This window comes from Oncorhynchus mykiss, chromosome 22, assembly GCF_013265735.2.
Source record: "Oncorhynchus mykiss isolate Arlee chromosome 22, USDA_OmykA_1.1, whole genome shotgun sequence".
Lineage (NCBI taxonomy): Eukaryota > Metazoa > Chordata > Actinopteri > Salmoniformes > Salmonidae > Oncorhynchus > Oncorhynchus mykiss.
In genome coordinates this window covers 25,769,433-25,790,840 of record NC_048586.1, presented here as the reverse complement: position 1 = coordinate 25,790,840, position 21,408 = coordinate 25,769,433, and the positions used below count along the sequence as shown (strand labels likewise).

Below are 21,408 nucleotides of genomic sequence, written 5' to 3'. Positions count from 1 at the left end.
TCGTAGCCTGATCTTCTACTGCCACTCAAATCTTCACCACACCCTCCTCCACTGAGAAAGCCAACATGGTCAGTATATCCTGCAACAACCATATGTGTGAGGGAACAATTTACGAATCTGATAAGCAATAATATGGCAGCAAGGTAGTAAGGCGCCTCCTCTTGCCCAATTGCAGCTCCATAACACCTTAAAGGTGAGCATTTAGAGCCTTAAATCAAAACAAATTGTACTTGTTGCATGCGCCGAATACAACAGGTGTAGTAGACCTTACAGTGAAATGCTTACTTACAAGCCCTTAACCAATAATGCAGTTAAGAAAATACAAAAAGAGAGAGTTATTTAAGTGGTAATGCATAGATAATAAGTATCAGCAGCTGGGGGGGGGGGGGGGGGGGGGGGGTGCAATGCAAATAGCCTGGGTAGCCATTTGATTTGATTAGCTGTACAGGAGTCTTATGGCTTTGGGGTAGAAGCTGTTAAGAAGCCTCTTGGAGCTAGACCTGGCGCTCCGGTACCGCTTGCCATGCGGTAGCAGGTAGAACAGTCTATGACTAGGGTGGCTGGAGACTTTGACACCGCCTGGTATAGAGGTCCTGGATGGCAGGAAGCTTGGCCCCGGGGATGAACTGGGCCGTACCCACTACCCTCTGTAGTGTACTCCTCAATACCATCGGAAGAATCCTGGGAACATGTTCCAATCTGTGCGAGCAAAACAGTCCTGTAGTTTAGCATCTGCTTCATCTCACCACTGGAACTGATCACTAGTCTTTCCAACCACAGGTGAACGTACACAAGTGTAATTTAGGGCAGAATCTGTCATTAGAGTAGTGGTGTATATTTTGCCTCAATCACTTTTTTTGCTTGCTGCGTGTCATGCTTTGGAAGAAGAAGAGGATGATGATGATAATAATGATGATGATTAGGTTAAGGACAACAGAGTCTGTTATATAGTCAGGTGCATAGCACTTGGTGTGTGTATTTGCTTATGTATGGTCCACTCTGGTCTTACGTCACACAGTCAGTATGGAAAATGCCTTATCATGGCTATGTACAACTGGAAGCATATAAATGTGACGGTAAAGCCCATAATCCGTATAATAAAGGTTCTAAATTCGGTGATATTAAATGAAATACTGCCTTCCAGTTTTGGGGCACATACAGTATCTAAACTACTGCATATAATGCATTCACATTAATACACTTTGTGGGTGAAGTGCATTTATAAAACATGTTATTTATAGCCCATAGCAGATGAATACCTGAACATTTTGGTATCTGATCACATTTATTGGTCTGAATGCATGAGGAGAATTATCTAACAATATGTGAATCCCCTAGAGAGGTATTGGGTGATATATGAGAAGTAGCGGAATTGATACTTGTAAAAATCACACCAAGCGAGGCAAAACTGCCGTCAACAACCTATCTTGATGCATGAAAAAACACCATCTGACTGGCAGTTCCAATGGCCAATCGCATTGTCTATGGTTGGGGCTCTTTAAAGGGTCTACTAATAGGCATTGAGGGAGAGATGCTGCGAGTGTTAGAACGAGTTAGGTTGTCGTGTAGTAACCAACAGAAGGTTACGAGTTAAAAAATATATATGATTATTTGATCGTCTGACTGGTTTTGCGTAAAGAGAAGAGATATGGAATGAGTCGGATACCACAGGTGCGAGTCTTGTGTTGTTTTTGGAGACATTATTTAGACATTTTTTATATTCGTGGTGATCGACGAGATACCTCGCTTCACGCGGTCGTTCAACTCGCGATGCTGGACAGATCGCTGCATCATCATGTTGCTTCCGAGTTAGCGAAAGAAATCACAAGTTACACCAGGGGGGCAGTGAGTCGTCGTCATTTAGCTACAGAGGCCACCCGACAATTGCAAGCAGAAAAAGAGGGATGCATTGGCTACATCTGTTGATTTGGCTTGTTGGCACTTCAGTGATACATTGTCGCGCCCGGTGATGTGAATTAGGAAGATCAGTAAGTGTTTACATTGTAGCCTATCACTTGTGTTTATGCCTGGGATTGGCGCGATGTTCCTCCTAATTTGTTGGGTGGGTGCGATCGTAATTAGCCAATATTTTGATTATGGGCACAGTGGCTGAATTTGGGATAAATAAAAACTAAAAAGCATTATTTTTCAAACAATTTTCCTGTGAAACAGGCTAATCTATCCAGACCTAGCCTACATCGTAATCATCTGGAATATAGGCAGTTCATGTGTACTGTTATTGACTCCATCATCATCAAATGACCTCTTGGACTTGTCAAGGGAGTGCACATGTTTAGTGTCTGTTGGATTACACAATTTGTGTAGGATAGGCTATCGACTCAGACACCGGACTCTGCTCGGATTATGATCATGACCCTGGAATGTATGTATAATCGCCAAAGAGATGTTGACTCTATTGAACTATGCTGGTGACATTTCTCCTAAACTAACAAATAGTTTACATAGTCTTGTGTTGCTGACTCTTGGATAGGCTACGTATTGATTTTAGTGGGTAATTGTGCCACTGTCTCAGTACTTGGTCTGTTTTAACCACACAATGGAATACAACATAAATAGCCTATCTAAATGGGTTGCAAATGGGTTCATTTCAAAGTTCCGTTGCATCCTATGTGTTCCTGACGCGTGAGTAATCATTGGTCACAATCCACTCCTGTAACTGCATCCACGTGGAGTTCATGTAGGTCTACTTGAAAACTTTGGGTCGAGGAAACTTCCAGCCGTGACGCACAGACGGCTCCCTCTGCTGTAGTCCTGCTGCAAAAAAGTGACAGCTTTTTATTTTTGCTGTCATACAGCGAAGAGGTATTGACTCAATAAAATGGCCGGCGACTGCAACTATAAGATGCATTATGTGAATGATGACACATTTTCTCCATCCAAACCTCTACTGGACCAAGTGCGGGTGCCCGCGGGGGAGCCCGACGCCCCCAGTGTTCTGCAGGGGCGTGGGTCCGTTTATTGCTCGCCAAACTTTGACATGATTGATGGGCTGCTGTACCGTAAGAAGTTGGAGAGAGGTTTCATCCACTACCGGGAGGTGCTAGACGAGGACCGACGACTCGGGGCGATCGCCACTTTCCACCGGCGGCGGCCAGGCATGTGCCACCACTCCCTGGAGGATACGTACAGATCAGTGGCCGAGAACTACTGGTGGGAGGGTGAGTCTGGTCGGGTGGGATGGTTGGTTATTATCGATCCCCCATCCAGTTAAGTCTACTCGATTGAGCTCTCTGTGGGTTAGGACTGATGGTTGTGCCGAGATTTACTGTCACTTTCTTTCATCTTTCTCCTTTTCTCTCACTCTCTCATCCAGACAACCTTTCTATCCCACTCACTCAATGACTTTCTCTTTCTAGCTGTTCCTCTCTGTCTGCCTGTCTAACCACCTTCTCTCTCCCTGTCCTGTAGGTTTCAGTGAGTCTATCCTGATGTCTCTGCTGGACTTCTCCTACTCTACCCTTTTTTACACAGGACAATGATTAACACCACTTAGGATGTTCCTGAAAGTGGCTTTTCAGCCAAAATAATTATACCTCATCTCATCACATTGTAGACTGTTGTTGTAATGTTCTTGCAAGGCTTAGTATAGGCCAGTGTTTCCAAACTTCTCTATCCTCCTATCCTCTGGTGAGATTATGTATTCATCTATTCTGTAAAGAGGGAAGTCCCTCTTTACAACCAGAGAGACCTAAAAGAGAAGGTGAACTGCAGGCGTTCGACAGAGGTGTTATTATATTGCAACAAGTCAGATTGATGCTGTATAATGTCGAACTACATTGAATAAATACTGATCTTGTTTTGCGGTTAAAAAAAACAACGACCCTTTTGGTGGTCAAAAAACATTGCCTATGTAAAATGGTTTGTTTCGTTTAATATAAAATCCGTTATGATGATCATTGCAATAATGTACATGATTGACCCTTCCTCAGGGATGTACTTCCAGATCCGAGACTTTGTCCGGGGATGTCCAGCGTGCCTGGAGCAGAGGAACAAGAGACCCAAGGTAAGAGATGGCACCATAGAGCATCCTGATGTGAAGGCACTGATACTGAATGATGTTTTCACCATGTCGTTTTCTCCCCCATCTCTCCGCCACTCACGTTTGCTCTCATTCACACTTCCTTCTCTCACATTCTCTTTCCTTCAATCCCTTTCTCACCCTCGTTCTCACGTTATTGGTGACTCTGTTCTACTCTCGGTCGTGTTAATTCGCTTTCTCTCCTACAGAAGCGTGTGGGTGAGAGGCGTCTCTCTCAGACGATGATGTCACACAGCCGAGACATGCTGAGTAAACTGAGGAGCCAGCGGGAGGCGGGGCTGTTCTGTGACATCACTCTGAGGACTGACGGGTGCTCTTACTCCGCCCACAAGGCGGTGCTGGCAGCGGTGAGCGAGTACTTTCAGGAATTATTCACTGAGATGGACTCCGCCCCTAGCTCCAGGTCTGACATCGACCTCACAGGTACGAGATTGACACACACACACTTCTAAATGGGGTTGTTTCTTTATCCATCTGTCTCTGTTTTCCTCCATCCTACTCTGCTCTCTCCTTTTGTGGGTGCCCATGTTTTGGCGTGGACATGACCGCTGCTGCTCTGAAAAGGAACTTAACAGCACTTTCTACCTCACTAACTTTTCCACTTTTTCACTTCCTCATGTTTGGTCTCTCCTCCTACTGTTTCCCCCCTCTGGTCTTCTCAACATATGTCATTTACAGAAGTTAAATCAGTAAGGCTGGTCTGAATGTTCATTTAACTTCATCCAGTCAGCATAACATAAGTCCCTTTGTTTCCTATTCTACAGGCATAGTGGGAATGATGACAAAACGTATCATCATCAGCAAAGCATCTTGTTTCTTCTCCTCTTCTCCCATGTGCAGAATGCTATTTACCTTGTGGCCTATTAGCACAACACAATAATGCTCATTCCTCATGCTTGCTGTTAAACCTATGGGCTCACTCTGACAATTAATACCTTCCTCTCTCTCAACCAATGGGTGTAAATCTTGGGATGTATTTATGTCAACTTACCGATGTTCTCTCACTTGCTGTTTTTCAGCAACAGTTTGACAACCATCCACCTCCCCATCAGCTAAAATAACCTTATGGCCTTGGCATTGGAACTCCTTTCCCCCTGCAGGGGGGAGGGGGTTTCGACGCCAGCAGTCCCACATAGGGCGACCTGCCATCATATGATCTTGCTCCGAGGATTTTCCCTCGCAGACAAGGCCATTCCCCAAACTATTTAATAAAATGTCATATTGCATTCCTATGTTGTCCATTCAGTTAAACCTGTTACTAGATTGAACTGTCTGTGGGTTAAGACTGATGCTGGTGCTGAGATTTACTGTCACTTTCATCTTTCTCCTTTTCTCTCACTCTCTCATCCAGACAACCTTTCTATCCCACTCACTCAATGACTTTCTCTTTCTAGCTGTTCCTCTCTGTCTGCCTGTCTAACCACCTTCTCTCTCCCTGTCCTGTAGGTTTCAGTGAGTCTATCCTGATGTCTCTGCTGGACTTCTCCTACTCCTCTATTCTGTGTGTGTCTGAGGAGGACCTTCCAGAGGTCAGCACTATGGCCCGTCACCTGGGCATGTGGCCTGCCGTGGAGGCCTGTTCTGCCCTCCAGACGGAGCAGGGCTATCACGCCGCCCAATACCCCACCATGGAGCACCCTGCCCTGGGCTTCTCATCGCAGATCCCTGGATCTCCCCTGGAGCTCCACCACAACCAGAGGAACAGGAGGAAGAATAGGGGGTTGGCTGGAGAGGGCAGGGAGAGGGTGGCTGAGGGTAGAAGGGTAAGGGGTGTGGATGATGGCTTCAGACAAATTCTGGATCAGTCCAATGAGTCGAGGGAGGAGAGCCCGACCAGGCGGTCACCCCGTCGCCCCCCCGGACCCAGCCCCCTCCCCCTAGGGCAGAACGGTCTCCCCCTCAGCCCCACCCGCAGGATGAAGCTCATGGACTTCAAATCTCCGTCTTGTAAAATATCTTCTTCACCTCCAAAAAACGTATTCTCCAACCCCCGCTCCCGAAACACCCAATCTTCCTCCTCCTCGCCCCACACGCGTCTTCTCCGCTCTACTCCCGGGGCCGCCCAGGAAGTTCAGAGACTGCTTCCCAGGACAGAGAGCCCTCATCGGGGCCGAAAACCTCACCCTGTCCCCCATCCTGCCTCCACCTCCAGCTCCTCCACACAGAGGGCTGGCTCTGAGGCCCCCATAGTGAGGGTGAAGCAGGAGGAAGAGGGGGAAGAGGATGAGAAAGATCATTTCCGAGCGCTGGAGAAGTACCGCCTGATGAGCGTGCTCGGGTTACAGAGGACGTCCCTCCTCCCCAGACCAGAGGATCTGATTGGCTGGAGGCAGAAAAAACGCCTCCGGAAGTTGAAGGTCAATAACTATTCGTTGACCAAGAGGAGGAAACCTCGCCTCCAGGCATCAGGGGGGCTTACGTTCGGGGGGCCGCCCCTGTCACTCCCCCTATGTACCCCTGCCAAAGCCCACTTCCTGAGCAGGATCATAAAAACGGAGCCTGAGTATCCAATCAGCATGGAGAGACTGAAGAAACCCAGGCAGCCCCGGCGGTTTCCGCCCAGTGACAGGAGCTTGCGCAGTAAAGTAGTGTTACCAGACCTGCTGCAGCCCGTGTCCAGGCTGGTCTACGGAGGGAGGGATCTCAGGCGCTCTGTCAGGGGTGTTGAGGCCAGCCACCCCCCTCCACCCCTCCCACCCCGTTCTGGGAACACAAGAGTTCCAAATCCCAAGAGGAACGTCTCTACTGTCAGGATCAAACCCGAACCTGCAGACTATGCCATCTCAGCACCATCCATCCCCTCAGATGGCCAACGCCCAAACCCACACCTCTCCTCTCCCAGGGCCCACCTCAGGCACAAGGTTACCACAGAAACTGTCAGAGCGCTCCGCTACAACAGCGGGCGTCCGATGGCCAAAGATAAGCTGAAGCGGAGTGGCATGAAAGAGGCTGGGAGAGCCCAGCGTAAGCCCAGAGAGGAGAGCATGAGGACCGGGAGCAGCCAAGGAGTGAGAAGGATCATGGAGAGAGGGCCTGGAGGTATGAGCAGCAGGGAGACGAGCAGCATCCTCAGCCCTGATCCTGTTCCTCCTCCCATCCACAGCCATCCTCTGTACAGGGTCATCAAGGAGGAACCAGCAGACCCTCTACCTGTGGCGGGGTCCTTCCCCGAGTCACCCTCCCTGTCCTCCTCCCCAGAGCTGGGCAAAAGGCAGATCAAGCCCCCTGTCAAGCTCCTAGACCCAGGCTTCCTCTTCAGCTTCTGCCGGCCGGCAGGAGGGCCCATGTTGGGGGTGAAGAGGGAGGAGGAGAGTGTGGATATCTGCCTAACACGGTCGGTCTCAAGGGTAGAGAGATTTGGTTCCGGGGGGGCCCCAGCCAGGGTCCTGAGGGCCAGAGGAGGCCCCCCCACTCTCCACAGGGTGAAGAAAGAGAGGGAAGAAAGGAGTGTAAGCCAAAGTCCAATCCAGAGGCAGGGGCCACCAAGGGCTGTCAACTCTCACCAACACAAACCCCCCCACCTGGATAGAGCCACAGGGTCAAAGGGTGCTTGCGTTGCACGGGACATACCAAAGGTAAACACTGTGGGGGGGGTTTCTTGCGTGTTCTCCTATGATTTGAGCGAGTCTTAATATTTTAAAAAGTGTGCTGCTGCTCTCCTCAGTCCTCACCGTATCTCTGTCTCACTGACATGAAAACACAAGATGGATGAAAGAAATGGCATAGGTGTACTGAAGGACTTTCACATCCAGTACAGGAAGCCAGGATGAAACTATTGAGATGCCTTGCTTTCCTCCACAGTGGAGAGTAGAGTAGAGGGGAGGTCTGGGGTGGGTGAAGTTAACTGTTCTCTCCATAACACCATTCATCAGACTGAGGATTCCAGTAGGGGTTAAACAGGCTGAACCAATGTCAACCCTGTCTAAGGGGTAGGGTGTTCTACTCATCAGCCATACTTTTTCTTTGGGAACTAACTGGAGCAAAATGTTGACACTTTAATACTCTCTTAGATTACATTAGAAAAGTCAGATCTGAGATGAGATTACATTCTTCTTTTGGAGATTGTAAATTGAGTTTGATAACATTCCATGTTGATTAATCTCTGCTGACATGCATAGATCATTAAGCTAAAATATGTAATGACCATGTAACTGGTGTCATGACCTGGTGTCATGACCATGTAACTGGTGTCATGACCATGTAACTGGTGTCATGACCTGGTGTCTTGACCATGTAACTGGTGTATTGACCATGGAACTGGTGTCTTGACCATGGAACTGGTGTCTTGACCATGGAACTGGTGTCATGACCTGGTGTCATGACCATGGAACTGGTGTCATGACCATGGAACTGGTGTCATGACCATGGAACTGGTGTCATGACCATGGAACTGGTGTCTTGACCATGGAACTGGTGTCTTGACCATGGAACTGGTGTCTTGACCATGGAACTGGTGTCATGACCATGGAACTGGTGTCTTGACCATGGAACTGGGTCTTGACCATGGAACTGGTGTCATGACCTGGTGTTATGACCATGTAACTGGTGTCATGACCTGGTGTCTTGACCATGTAACTGGTGTCTTGACCATGTTACTGGTGTCATGACCTGGTGTCTTGACCATGGAACTGGTGTCTTGACCATGGAACTGGTGTCATGACCTGGTGTTATGACCATGTAACTGGTGTCATGACCTGGTGTCTTGACCATGTAACTGGTGTCTTGACCATGGAACTGGTGTCATGACCATGGAACTGGTGTCATGACCATGGAACTGGTGTCTTGACCATGGAACTGGGGTCATGACCTGGTGTCTTGACCATGGAACTGGTGTCTTGACCATGGAACTGGTGTCATGACCATGGAACTGGTGTCATGACCATGGAACTGGTGTCATGGCCATGGAACTGGTGTCATGACCTGGTGTCTTGACCATGTAACTGGTGTCTTGACCATGGAACTGGTGTCTTGACCATGTTACTGGTGTCTTGACCATGTTACTAGTGTCATGACCATGGAACTGGTGTCATGACCATGGAACTGGTGTCATGACCATGGAACTGGTGTCTTGACCATGTAACTGGGGTCATGACCTGGTGTCTTGACCATGGAACTGGTGTCTTGACCATGGAACTGGTGTCATGACAATGGAACTGGTGTCATGACCATGGAACTGGTGTCATGACCATGGAACTGGTGTCATGACCATGGAACTGGTGTCTTGACCATGGAACTGGTGTCTTGACCATGGAACTGGTGTCTTGACCATGGAACTGGTGTCATGACCATGGAACTGGTGTCATGACCATGGAACTGGTGTCTTGACCATGGAACTGGTGTCTTGACCATGGAACTGGTGTCTTGACCTGGTGTCTTGACCTGGTGTCTTGACCTGGTGTCTTGACCATGGAACTGGTGTCTTGACCATGGAACTGGTGTCATGACCTGGTGTCTTGACCATGGAACTGGTGTCTTGACCATGGAACTGGTGTCTTGACCATGGAACTGGTGTCTTGACCATGGAACTGGTGTCTTGACCATGGAACTGGTGTCTTGACCATGGAACTGGTGTCATGACCTGGTGTCTTGACCATGGAACTGGTGTCTTGACCATGGAACTGGTGTCTTGACCATGGAACTGGTGTCATGACCATGGAACTGGTGTCATGACCATGGAACTGGTGTCATGACCTGGTGTCTTGATCATGGAACTGGTGTCATGACCATGGAACTGGTGTCATGACCATGGAACTGGTGTCATGACCTGGTGTCTTGACCATGGAACTGGTGTCATGACCATGGAACTGGTGTCATGACCATGGAACTGGTGTCATGACCATGGAACTGGTGTCATGACCTGGTGTCTTGACCATGGAACTGGTGTTATGACCATGTAACTGGGGTCATGACCATGTAACTGGTGTCATGACCTGGTGTCTTGACCATGGAACTGGGGTCATGACCATGGAACTGGGGTCATGACCATGGAACTGGGGTCATGACCATGGAACTGGGGTCATGACCACGGAACTGGGGTCATGACCACGGAACTGGGGTCATGACCACGGAACTGGGGTCTTGACCACGGAACTGGGGTCTTGACCACGGAACTGGGGTCTTGACCACGGAACTGGTGTCTTGACCATGGAACTGGTGTCATGACCTGGTGTCTTGACCATGGAACTGGTGTCTTGACCATGGAACTGGTGTCTTGCCCATGGAACTGGTGTCTTGACCATGGAACTGGTGTCTTGACCATGGAACTGGTGTCTTGACCATGGAACTGGTGTCATGACCTGGTGTCTTGACCATGGAACTGGTGTCATGACCATGGAACTGGTGTCTTGACCATGGAACTGGTGTCTTGACCATGGAACTGGTGTCATGACCATGGAACTGGTGTCATGACCATGGAACTGGTGTCATGACCTGGTGTCTTGACCATGGAACTGGTGTCTTGACCATGGAACTGGTGTCATGACCATGGAACTGGTGTCATGACCATGGAACTGGTGTCATGACCATGGAACTGGTGTCATGACCTGGTGTCTTGACCATGGAACTGGTGTTATGACCATGTAACTGGGGTCATGACCATGTAACTGGTGTCATGACCTGGTGTCTTGACCATGGAACTGGGGTCATGACCATGGAACTGGGGTCATGACCATGGAACTGGGGTCATGACCACGGAACTGGGGTCATGACCACGGAACTGGGGTCTTGACCACGGAACTGGGGTCTTGACCACGGAACTGGGGTCTTGACCACGGAACTGGGGTCATGACCTGGTGTCATGACCATGTAACTGGTGTCATGACCATGGAACTGGGGTCATGACCATGGAACTGGTGTCATGACCATGGAACTGGGGTCATGACCTGGTGTCTTGATCATGTAACTGGGGTCACGACCATGTAACTGGGGTCACGACCATGTAACTGGGGTCACGACCATGTAACTGGGGTCACGACCATGTAACTGGGGTCACGACCATGTAACTGGGGTCACGACCATGTAACTGGGGTCACGACCATGTAACTGGGGTCACGACCATGGAACTGGGGTCACGACCATGGAACTGGTGTCATGACCACGGAACTGGTGTCATGACCTGGTGTCTTGACCATGTAACTGGTGTCTTGACCATGGAACTGGTGTCATGACCATGCAACTGGTGTCATGACCATGCAACTGGTGTCATGAACATGCAACTGGTGTCATGACCATGTAACTGGTGTCTTGACCATGGAACTGGTGTCTTGACCTGGTGTCTTGACCATGGAACTGGTGTCATGACCTGGTGTCTTGACCATGGAACTGGTGTCATGACCATGGAACTGGTGTCATGACCATGGAACTGGTGTCTTGACCATGGAACTGGTGTCATGACCTGGTGTCTTGACCATGGAACTGGTGTCATGACCATGGAACTGGTGTCATGACCATGGAACTGGTGTCATGACCATGGAACTGGTGTCATGACCTGGTGTCTTGACCATGGAACTGGTGTTATGACCATGTAACTGGGGTCATGACCATGTAACTGGTGTCATGACCTGGTGTCTTGACCATGGAACTGGGGTCATGACCATGGAACTGGGGTCATGACCATGGAACTGGGGTCATGACCATGGAACTGGGGTCATGACCACGGAACTGGGGTCATGACCACGGAACTGGGGTCATGACCACGGAACTGGGGTCTTGACCACGGAACTGGGGTCTTGACCACGGAACTGGGGTCTTGACCACGGAACTGGGGTCTTGACCACGGAACTGGTGTCTTGACCATGGAACTGGTGTCATGACCTGGTGTCTTGACCATGGAACTGGTGTCTTGACCATGGAACTGGTGTCTTGCCCATGGAACTGGTGTCTTGACCATGGAACTGGTGTCTTGACCATGGAACTGGTGTCTTGACCATGGAACTGGTGTCATGACCTGGTGTCTTGACCATGGAACTGGTGTCATGACCATGGAACTGGTGTCTTGACCATGGAACTGGTGTCTTGACCATGGAACTGGTGTCATGACCATGGAACTGGTGTCATGACCTGGTGTCTTGATCATGGAACTGGTGTCATGACCATGGAACTGGTGTCATGACCATGGAACTGGTGTCATGACCTGGTGTCTTGACCATGGAACTGGTGTCTTGACCATGGAACTGGTGTCATGACCATGGAACTGGTGTCATGACCATGGAACTGGTGTCATGACCATGGAACTGGTGTCATGACCTGGTGTCTTGACCATTGAACTGGTGTTATGACCATGTAACTGGGGTCATGACCATGTAACTGGTGTCATGACCTGGTGTCTTGACCATGGAACTGGGGTCATGACCATGGAACTGGGGTCATGACCATGGAACTGGGGTCATGACCACGGAACTGGGGTCATGACCACGGAACTGGGGTCTTGACCACGGAACTGGGGTCTTGACCACGGAACTGGGGTCTTGACCACGGAACTGGGGTCATGACCTGGTGTCATGACCATGTAACTGGTGTCATGACCATGGAACTGGGGTCATGACCATGGAACTGGTGTCATGACCATGGAACTGGGGTCATGACCTGGTGTCTTGATCATGTAACTGGGGTCACGACCATGTAACTGGGGTCACGACCATGTAACTGGGGTCACGACCATGTAACTGGGGTCACGACCATGTAACTGGGGTCACGACCATGTAACTGGGGTCACGACCATGTAACTGGGGTCACGACCATGTAACTGGGGTCACGACCATGGAACTGGGGTCACGACCATGGAACTGGTGTCATGACCACGGAACTGGTGTCATGACCTGGTGTCTTGACCATGTAACTGGTGTCTTGACCATGGAACTGGTGTCATGACCATGCAACTGGTGTCATGACCATGCAACTGGTGTCATGAACATGCAACTGGTGTCATGACCATGTAACTGGTGTCTTGACCATGGAACTGGTGTCTTGACCTGGTGTCTTGACCATGGAACTGGTGTCATGACCTGGTGTCTTGACCATGGAACTGGTGTCATGACCATGGAACTGGTGTCATGACCATGGAACTGGTGTCTTGACCATGGAACTGGTGTCATGACCTGGTGTCTTGACCATGTAACTGATGTCATGACCATGTAACTGGTGTCATGACCTGGTGTCATGACCATGTAACCGGTGTCTTGACCATGTAACTGGTGTCATGACCTGGTGTCTTGACCATGTAACTGGTGTCATGACCATGTAAATGGTGTCATGACCTGGTGTCTTGACCATGTAACTGGTGTTATGACCTGGCGTCTTGACCATGTAACTGGTGTCATGACCTGGTGTCTTGACCATGTAACTGGTGTCATGACCTGGTGTCTTGACCATGTAACTGGTGTCATGACCTGGTGTCATGACCATGTAACTGGTGTCATGACCTGGTGTCATGACCATGTAACTGGTGTCATGACCTGGTGTCTTGACCATGTAACTGGTGTCGTGACCTGGTGTCTTGACCATGTAACTGGGGTCATGACCATGTAACTGGGGTCATGACCATGTAACTGGGGTCATGACCATGTAACTGGGGTCATGACCATGTAACTGGGGTCATGACCTGGTGTCATGACCATGTAACTGGGGTCATGACCATGTAACTGGGGTCATGACCATGTAACTGGGGTCATGACCATGTAACTGGGGTCATGACCATGTAACTGGGGTCATGACCTGGTGTCATGACCATGTAACTGGGGTCATGACCATGTAACTGGGGTCATGACCACGGAACTGGGGTCATGACCATGGAACTGGGTACTTGTCCAGAAAAAAAGACAGCATTGGAGCATCTTAAGAAATACGTGTTCCTGAATGTCATCTAACACAATGGAATCGATGTGATTCTGTTTCTCACTCTTTGTCTGCAGAAGCCAGCTAAGCCCCTGCCTAGCCGAGGCCCTGCCCTGTTGGACTCAATCTGCCGGACGAGGCTAAAGCAGCTGCGGGGTCCTCGCAGTCAGGCCCCCAAGGACAAGTCATCCCACGTCTGCCTGCAGTGCCGGGCATCCTGTAAGGACTGTAACGCCCTCATCATGCACCGCATCAGGCACATCGAGGGCAAGCACTGGCCCTGCCCTGTACGTACTGAAACTGTTACATCCTTTGAACACTGTTAGTCTCTCGCTGTGTGTGTTGTAGCTGTGTGTGTGTATGTATGTTTGTTCAGTGTTTTACTGATGTGTGTGTGTGTATACAGTTGAAGTCGTAAGTTTACATACACCTTAGCCAAATACATTTAAACTCAGTTTTTCACAATTCCTGACATTTAATCCTAGTAAAAAATTCCCTGTCTTAGGTCAGTTAGGATTACCACTTTATTCTAAGAATATGAAATGTCAGAATAATAGTAGAGTGATTTATTTCATCACATTCCCAGTTGGTCAGAAGTTTACATACACTCAATTAGTATTTGGTAGCATTGCCCATAAATTGTTGATCTTGGGTCAAATGTTTTGGGTAGCCTTCCACAAGCTTCCCACGATAAGTTGTGTGAATTTTGGCCCATTCCTCCTAGGATTAAGGTCAGGGCTTTTTGATGGCCACTCCAATACCTTGACTTTGTTGTCCTTAAAGCCATTTTGCCCCAACTTTGGAAGTATGCTTGGGGTCATTGTCCAGTTGGAAGACCAATTTGCGACCAAGCTTTAACTTCCTGACTGATGTCTTGAGATATATTGGTTTCGATATATCCACATCATTTTTCTTCCTCATGATGCCATCTGTTTTGTGAAGTGCACCAGTCTCTCCTGCAGCAAAGCACCCCCACAGCATGATGCTGCTACCCCTGTGCTTCACGGTTGGGATGGTGTTCTTCGGCTTGCAAGCCTCCCCCTTTTTCCTCCACACATAACAATGGTCATTATGGCCAAATAGTTATATTTTTGTTTCATCAGACTAGAGGACATTTCTCCAAAAAGGAAGATCTTTTCCCCACGTAGTCTGGCTGTTTTATGGCGGTTTTGGAGCAGTGGCTTCTTCCTTGCTGAACGGCCTTTCAGGTTATGTCGATATAGGACTCGTTTTACTGTGGATATAAATACTTTTGTACCGGTTTCCTCCAGCATCTTCAAAAGGTCCTTTGCTGATGTTCTGGGATTGATTTGCACTTTTCGCACCAAAGTACGTTCATCTCTAGGAGACAGAACGCGTCTCCTTCCTGAGCGGTATGACGGCTGCGTGGTCCCATGGTGTTTATACTTGCATACTATTGTTTGTACAGATGAACGTGGTACCTTCAGGCATTTGGAAATTGCTCCCAAGGATGAACCAGACTTGTGGAGGTCTACAATTTTTTTTCTGAGGTCTTATCTGATTTCTTTTGATTTTCCCATGATGTCAAGCAAAGAGGCACTGAGTTTGAAGGTAGGCCTTGAAATACATCCACAGGTACACCTCCAATTGACTCAAATGATGTCAATTAGCCTATCAGAATCTTCTAAAGCCATGACATAATTTTCTGGAATTTTCCAAGCTGTTTAAAGGCACAGTCAACTTAGTGTATGTAAACTTCTGACCCACTGGATATGTGATACAGTGAATTGTAAGTGAAATAATCTGTCTGTAAACAATTGTTGGAAAAATGACTTGTGTCATGCACAAAGTAGATGTCCTAACCGACTTGCCAAAACTATAGTTTGTTAAAAAGATATTTGTGGAGTGGTTAAAAAACGAGTTTTAATGACTCCATCCTAAGTGTATGTAAAATTCTGACTTCGGCTGTATGTGTATATATATTGTGGCTCTGTGTTGTAGCTGTGCAATAAGACATTCTTCAGGATGAGGAATGTGAAGAACCACATTCGGACCCACGACCAGAGGCTGTATAAGTGTCGCAGCTGTTTGGCTGCATCCTGAGACCTGACTGGGGAAGGAGGTGAGTGTCCCCTGTCCCTCTGTCCCACTTAAGGGCAAGACGCAATAACCAATGTCGGATGTGTGCAGTAGATCACCTGCAGGTGTCGACTAGCTGTGGCGCTTCAACATGTAAAACAGTGAAATGAACAGAAAAATACTGCTGATGTTCTGTAGTTGGAGGCGACAGGACGGCCACCTGCTGCTTTAAAACTGTTTGACAGCACGGTATGTTTTGTCATTTAAGCAAGTGTATATGTCAGCACTGTTCCTGCCAGTGAAGATGGCTGTATTTGGTAAATCATTCTACAGTCCGTTGTGCATTGTCAGACTAGCTCTTCAGTCCCCTAATTGTCCTTTTTGTGTTTTAGGGTTGAAGCTGTCTACATTGACTGACGGGATGAGGAGAGGCACATTGTTAAACTGCAAGCTTGTAAATACAAAGCATCAGTCCACATCCAAACACAAGTCTACCAGGAGAAATGTAGTTACTATTACGATGATGATTATGATTATTGTAGTAATTCTTGATTGGTAATGTTATTTAAAAAAACAGAACTTAATTTCTTGTTTGCATTTTAGGTAGCTACAGGGGTTTAAACTTGAAAATTCACTCAGGGGGTGGGGAACTGTGAGGTCACTGTATTTAAATGGTCGACGACATCACAGTATGTAAATTAGAATGGAAATGATGGAGAATTATTATGATAATGATTACTACTATTGCTATCAATATTTTTGTATGTATAGACTGAATCTGAGTGCACCTATACCATAGCTTTGTTGTAAACCTAAAATAAGTTGATGTAAAACGGAGGGGTAGCGGGAGAGCAGTCCCAGGTGGAAATACTTGAAGGTTCACAGGGGTCGATTTGGAGATGGAATTGGAGAGTGTTTCTTAAAGTCTGTAGACGAGGGGGGTTGTTGGGTTTGGTCTCTTTGGTGTTCAGAGATGGTATGAGTTGGCTAGTATCGCCTCATGTATCGGTTCTCTAGTCTAACCTTTGTCCAGGGTTAGGGTTTGGGAAAGGGGGTTAGGAGGGGGGAATAGGCCCAATCACAAAATGACCCCTAAACACCATGCCCTATGCACTTGTGGAGATCGTAGCACATTTGATTGATTGAAGCAGTATGGAGAAACTTCCCCATAGTAGATCAAATGGAAAGGTAGATGTATTATCATATTGCTTACACATGTCATATCCTCTCAGATCTCCATAAGTGCATAGAGTCTAGGGGTCCATTTGGGATTGGGCCCATGAGTTAGCTAGTTTGGGGTAAGGGGGTTCTATGACATCCCTGCATGTTTGACTGCAGGTCTGTTTCCTCCCCTTGTCTTTTCCAATGTTACTATATGTCTATGAAAGGGAAAACTGTCATGTCTAAATGTGAATTTGTAAAATTACTTTCTCAATACTGAACTTTGTTTCTGGATTATATACAGTTATTTTAGCTCGGTAGTCCAGAACGTTTTATTTGAAATGATGCAATGACTACTATGGGGTTAAAGTGCATACGGCCAGCTTTCATTTGAGGGTATTTTCATCCATATCAGGTGAACAGTTTAGAAATTACAGCACTTTTTGTACATAGTCTCCCCCATTTTAGGGCACCAAAAATATTGGGACAAATTCACTTGTGTATTGAAAAGTTTAGTATTTGGTTCCGTATTCCTAGCATGCAATGATTATACCAAGTTTGTGACTCTACAAACTTAACATTTGTGCGTCTAACGTTCACTAACTATTATTCACGATTCATTCAGAACTATTCGTAATCATGGTAGAAACACATTTAAATTTGATACAAAATGATACAATACATTATTTACCATTCATTTCTATTGGGCACAAAATAATCTGAAACAAACAAAACAGCAAATGAATCCAACAAGTCTGTAGAGCAGGGCTGCCCAACCCAAGATTTTCAGTCCAACCCTAATTTAGCATATCTGATTCAGCTGGTTAAGGTGTTGTTGAGCAGCTAATTAGTAGAATCGGGTGTGTTAAATTAGGGTTGGACTGAAAACCCACAGGATCTCCAGGAAGACGGTTGGGCAAGCCCTGCATGGTGTAATCATTACGTGCTAGGAATATGGGACCAAATACTAAACTTTTGGTGCCCTAAAATGGGAGGACTATTTACAAAAGTGGTGTAATTTCTAAACGGGTCACCTGATATGGATGGATATACCCTCAAATTAAAGCTTCCAGTCTGAACTTTAACCTGTCATTGTTTGATTTCAAATCCAAACTTCTGGAGTATAGATCCAAACTAAGAAAAATACTGCAATATCCCAATAATGGAGGGCACTGTATATGTTTCTCCTTTTTTTAATTCAACTAGGATGTTTGGCCTTTAAATTGTTTTTTTTCTTCTCATATTTAAGAACCTCTCTCGTACTGAATGCAACGCGTGCACATACTATGGAGACATTGAAGATGTTCCGAATTTGATTGGAGGTCGGATGATTCACACTCTCCTTTTGGTTCTGTAAAAAGAATGATATGGAATAAATGTTTGCCTTTTACATTTTTGCCTTTCCTGTTTGAAATTAGAATAGTTGTTCACATTTGTTTCTTGTCTACTGTACAGTTTCAGCAGAATACAGACAGAGCAGCTATATAAACTGTGGGTACAAAACATTAAGGACACCATCTCTTTCCATTACATAAATTGACCAGGTGAATCCAGGTGAAAACTATGATCCCTTATTGATGTCACTAGATGGAGAGGAGACGGGTTAAAGAAGGATTTTTAAGCCTTGAGACATGGATTGTGTATATGTGCCCTTGGGTGTGAATGGGGAAAAACTAAATGTTGAAGTGCCTTTGAACTGCACAGCTGCTGGGTTTTTCCACACTCAACAGTTTCCCGTGTGTCAACATTGGCCAGCAGCCTTGTGAGGGGGAGGTGGTGGGGGTTTGTAACTAAATATTAGGAAGGTGTTCTTAATGTTTTGTACACGGTGTATCACACTTCTCATTCTTGAGAAATGCATGTTTAATTAATGCATCAGCTTGGACATGTATTGAAAACCTTAGGGATTCACACAGTTACATAAAATGATAAGTATTCTACATATTTCAGGCACATCTTCATGGTCCTACTAACCACAGTCTGTGCTCATCCAGAGGGTTAGGAGGAACGATAGAAGGCAGGAATCGACCAGCGATGGTCACTAATCCATTTACTGTGCCCAAACAGCACATAAAAAGCATCTGCTTCTCATTCAAACATAATGATGTGATGTCACCGGTGTATTCAGAATCAGATATGTAACCATGACTGGCGTAATCCCAAGGACATTACCATGCAGTACCTGATACTACCACAAGATGGCAACCAATACTAGGTAGTAAGAATTGGCTGTGGGTGCCTCTGCAAAATAATGAAATCTTCCATCTTTACTCTTTGAAATGGCCCCCTGTAGATCTGAACTTTGGATAGGTGTATGTGTCAATAATATGGTCATACCTAATAAACAACAGACTTGCACCAACCCAGTTCTTTCAGATCTGAAAAGGCCCCTTGTCAATGGTCCATCAGGAAGTGTCTAAGGCAAGGGGATTATTTCAGACTGGGTATCAGACAGTATCAGTAATATAGTCAGCCTTCACTCAGTGGATGTGTAGTGTATAGGTGTTATGTAAATATTGCATGTTTATGAAAAAAATTCACCATCATGTTGCAACCGTACCAGAGAAGGGACAGCATAGCGTGCAAAACTGTTTATAAAACTATTTGTTCATTTCCTCCTGATAACAGCACGACATTATACCATATCATACTTACTCATACATACTCACTTCTGGGTAAAAATTAAGTACCTTACTGTGATTGTTTTCAATTAAAGTGGTAGAATTTTGATAGGACTGTCTGGGAGTGGTCTGAGTGTATAGGAGAAAACAAGCTGTTATTGGCAGAGAGATTTGGAACTCTCTTTCACCAGGCAGGCCAAAACTCCATCCCACCAAAACAGGCTAACATTTCAGGCGGTCTTTTCAATGAGCTCTTACACTAAAAGGGTTTTATCATAATTTTTTTACAATTTCAGAGTATTATTCCAATCTCCGAGTATAATAATGTATATAACACAGAGGGAAATCCTGTTTTTGACTGCACTGGGCCTTTAAATCTAGTATAAAAATGGTGTTGGAGACAAGAACTCAACTCTTCATTGCATAGACAGCATCTTGTTACTGATGGTAAGAGACTGATTGTGGTTTCTTTCTAGTTGGGTGATTAATATCTGATGTGTGTGAGGAATACTGGGTCTGGAGGGCTGTTCAAACTACATAACTATTACCTCTCTCTCCATCTGAACAGAACCTACAGAATCTACTGGGATTTATTCTCTAACAGTTCTACTTCTACTACTCATCTACACTCTGAATTACTCACTGAGGTGATTATGGCAGTATTTCTGTTACTTGTTCTTTGTCTGATTTCTACTATCTGTGGAAATGGTACAGACATTTTATACTATCTGATTTCTACTATCTGTGGAAATGGTACAGACATTTTATACTATATGATTTCTACTATCTGTGGAAATGGTACAGACATTTTATACTATCTGATTTCTACTATCTGTGGAAATGGTACAGACATTTTATACTATCTGATTTCTACTGTACATATCTTTACAGTATGGTAAAAAAAAGTGGTTTTTACTCTTTCTCTTAGGGGACTATCACCATGGCGATGTTGACCATCCTTCTGTCCTCAGTGCTGCATTTGCTCTGGGCGAGGCATGTAGTAGAGACTCCACCTCACACGTACTCCTCATACATTCATTCATTTTAGTTGTTGTACACTGTGAGACTTCAGTAAAATACCTTGAATGTGTTTTACAGAATGAATGCTGTAGATTGCACTGCATTATTGGTCAAATGCAGAAATTACTGTTATTAACTGTACTTGGAAGCCTCCAATAAAAATGACTCTAACATGCTATGTTTCTTTACAGTAATAGTTTACGGTTACTGTAGACTAAAATGTTCTGTTTCAAACGCCAATCTCATGCTGTCGGGTGAGATGCAGACTATTTCAGTTTTTTTTATAAATATATTTTTTTAAATCACCCAAATAGTAACGTACCATATTATTTACAATAAATTGCCATAAATCGCAATTCACTCCGGGTGATTTTTAGGCGTAACTGATAATGATACCATACATTCCAATGGTTGGTTTAACAGTACCTTACTTTAAAGAAGTACCATATTTCAAACGGTAATGTAATTTCACCCCACAGAATATAGTACCTTACCGTATTTTGAGTGCAAAAAAAGTTTTTGACCACTAGTGGGTGCATGGTATTGTTGTTTCTGTCGCATAAACATATTTTGAGGTGTGCCTTGTAAGAGGTTACATTTGTTGCACCCGTGAGTGAGATTGCTGTACCAGTTTAACTGATGTGTGTTACTGTAGTAGTTCCCCAACAATTAAAT

The 21,408-nt window shown here is 46.1% G+C and overlaps 1 protein-coding gene across 3 annotated transcripts; it reads left to right on the top strand.

The window, feature by feature from the left end:
- The first annotated feature begins 1,539 nt into the window (after positions 1-1,539).
- Positions 1,540-20,908, top strand: LOC110501630. Of its 3 annotated transcripts, none has more exons than XM_036958990.1 (9): positions 1,540-3,179; positions 3,951-4,024; positions 4,249-4,483; positions 5,507-7,635; positions 13,969-14,178; positions 15,854-15,974; positions 16,324-16,385; positions 18,342-20,360; positions 20,642-20,908. In XM_036958990.1, the coding sequence occupies exons 1-6, from the start codon at positions 2,840-2,842 to the stop codon at positions 15,953-15,955; spliced, it is 3,090 nt and encodes a 1,029-aa protein (XP_036814885.1). In that variant the 5' UTR covers positions 1,540-2,839; the 3' UTR covers positions 15,956-15,974; positions 16,324-16,385; positions 18,342-20,360; positions 20,642-20,908. The 3 variants fall into 3 exon arrangements, with proteins under 3 accessions (XP_036814885.1, XP_036814884.1, XP_036814883.1); XM_036958989.1 differs by having other exon boundaries at positions 16,324-16,436; XM_036958988.1 differs by having other exon boundaries at positions 16,324-20,360.
- Positions 20,909-21,408: the final 500 nt, after the last annotated feature.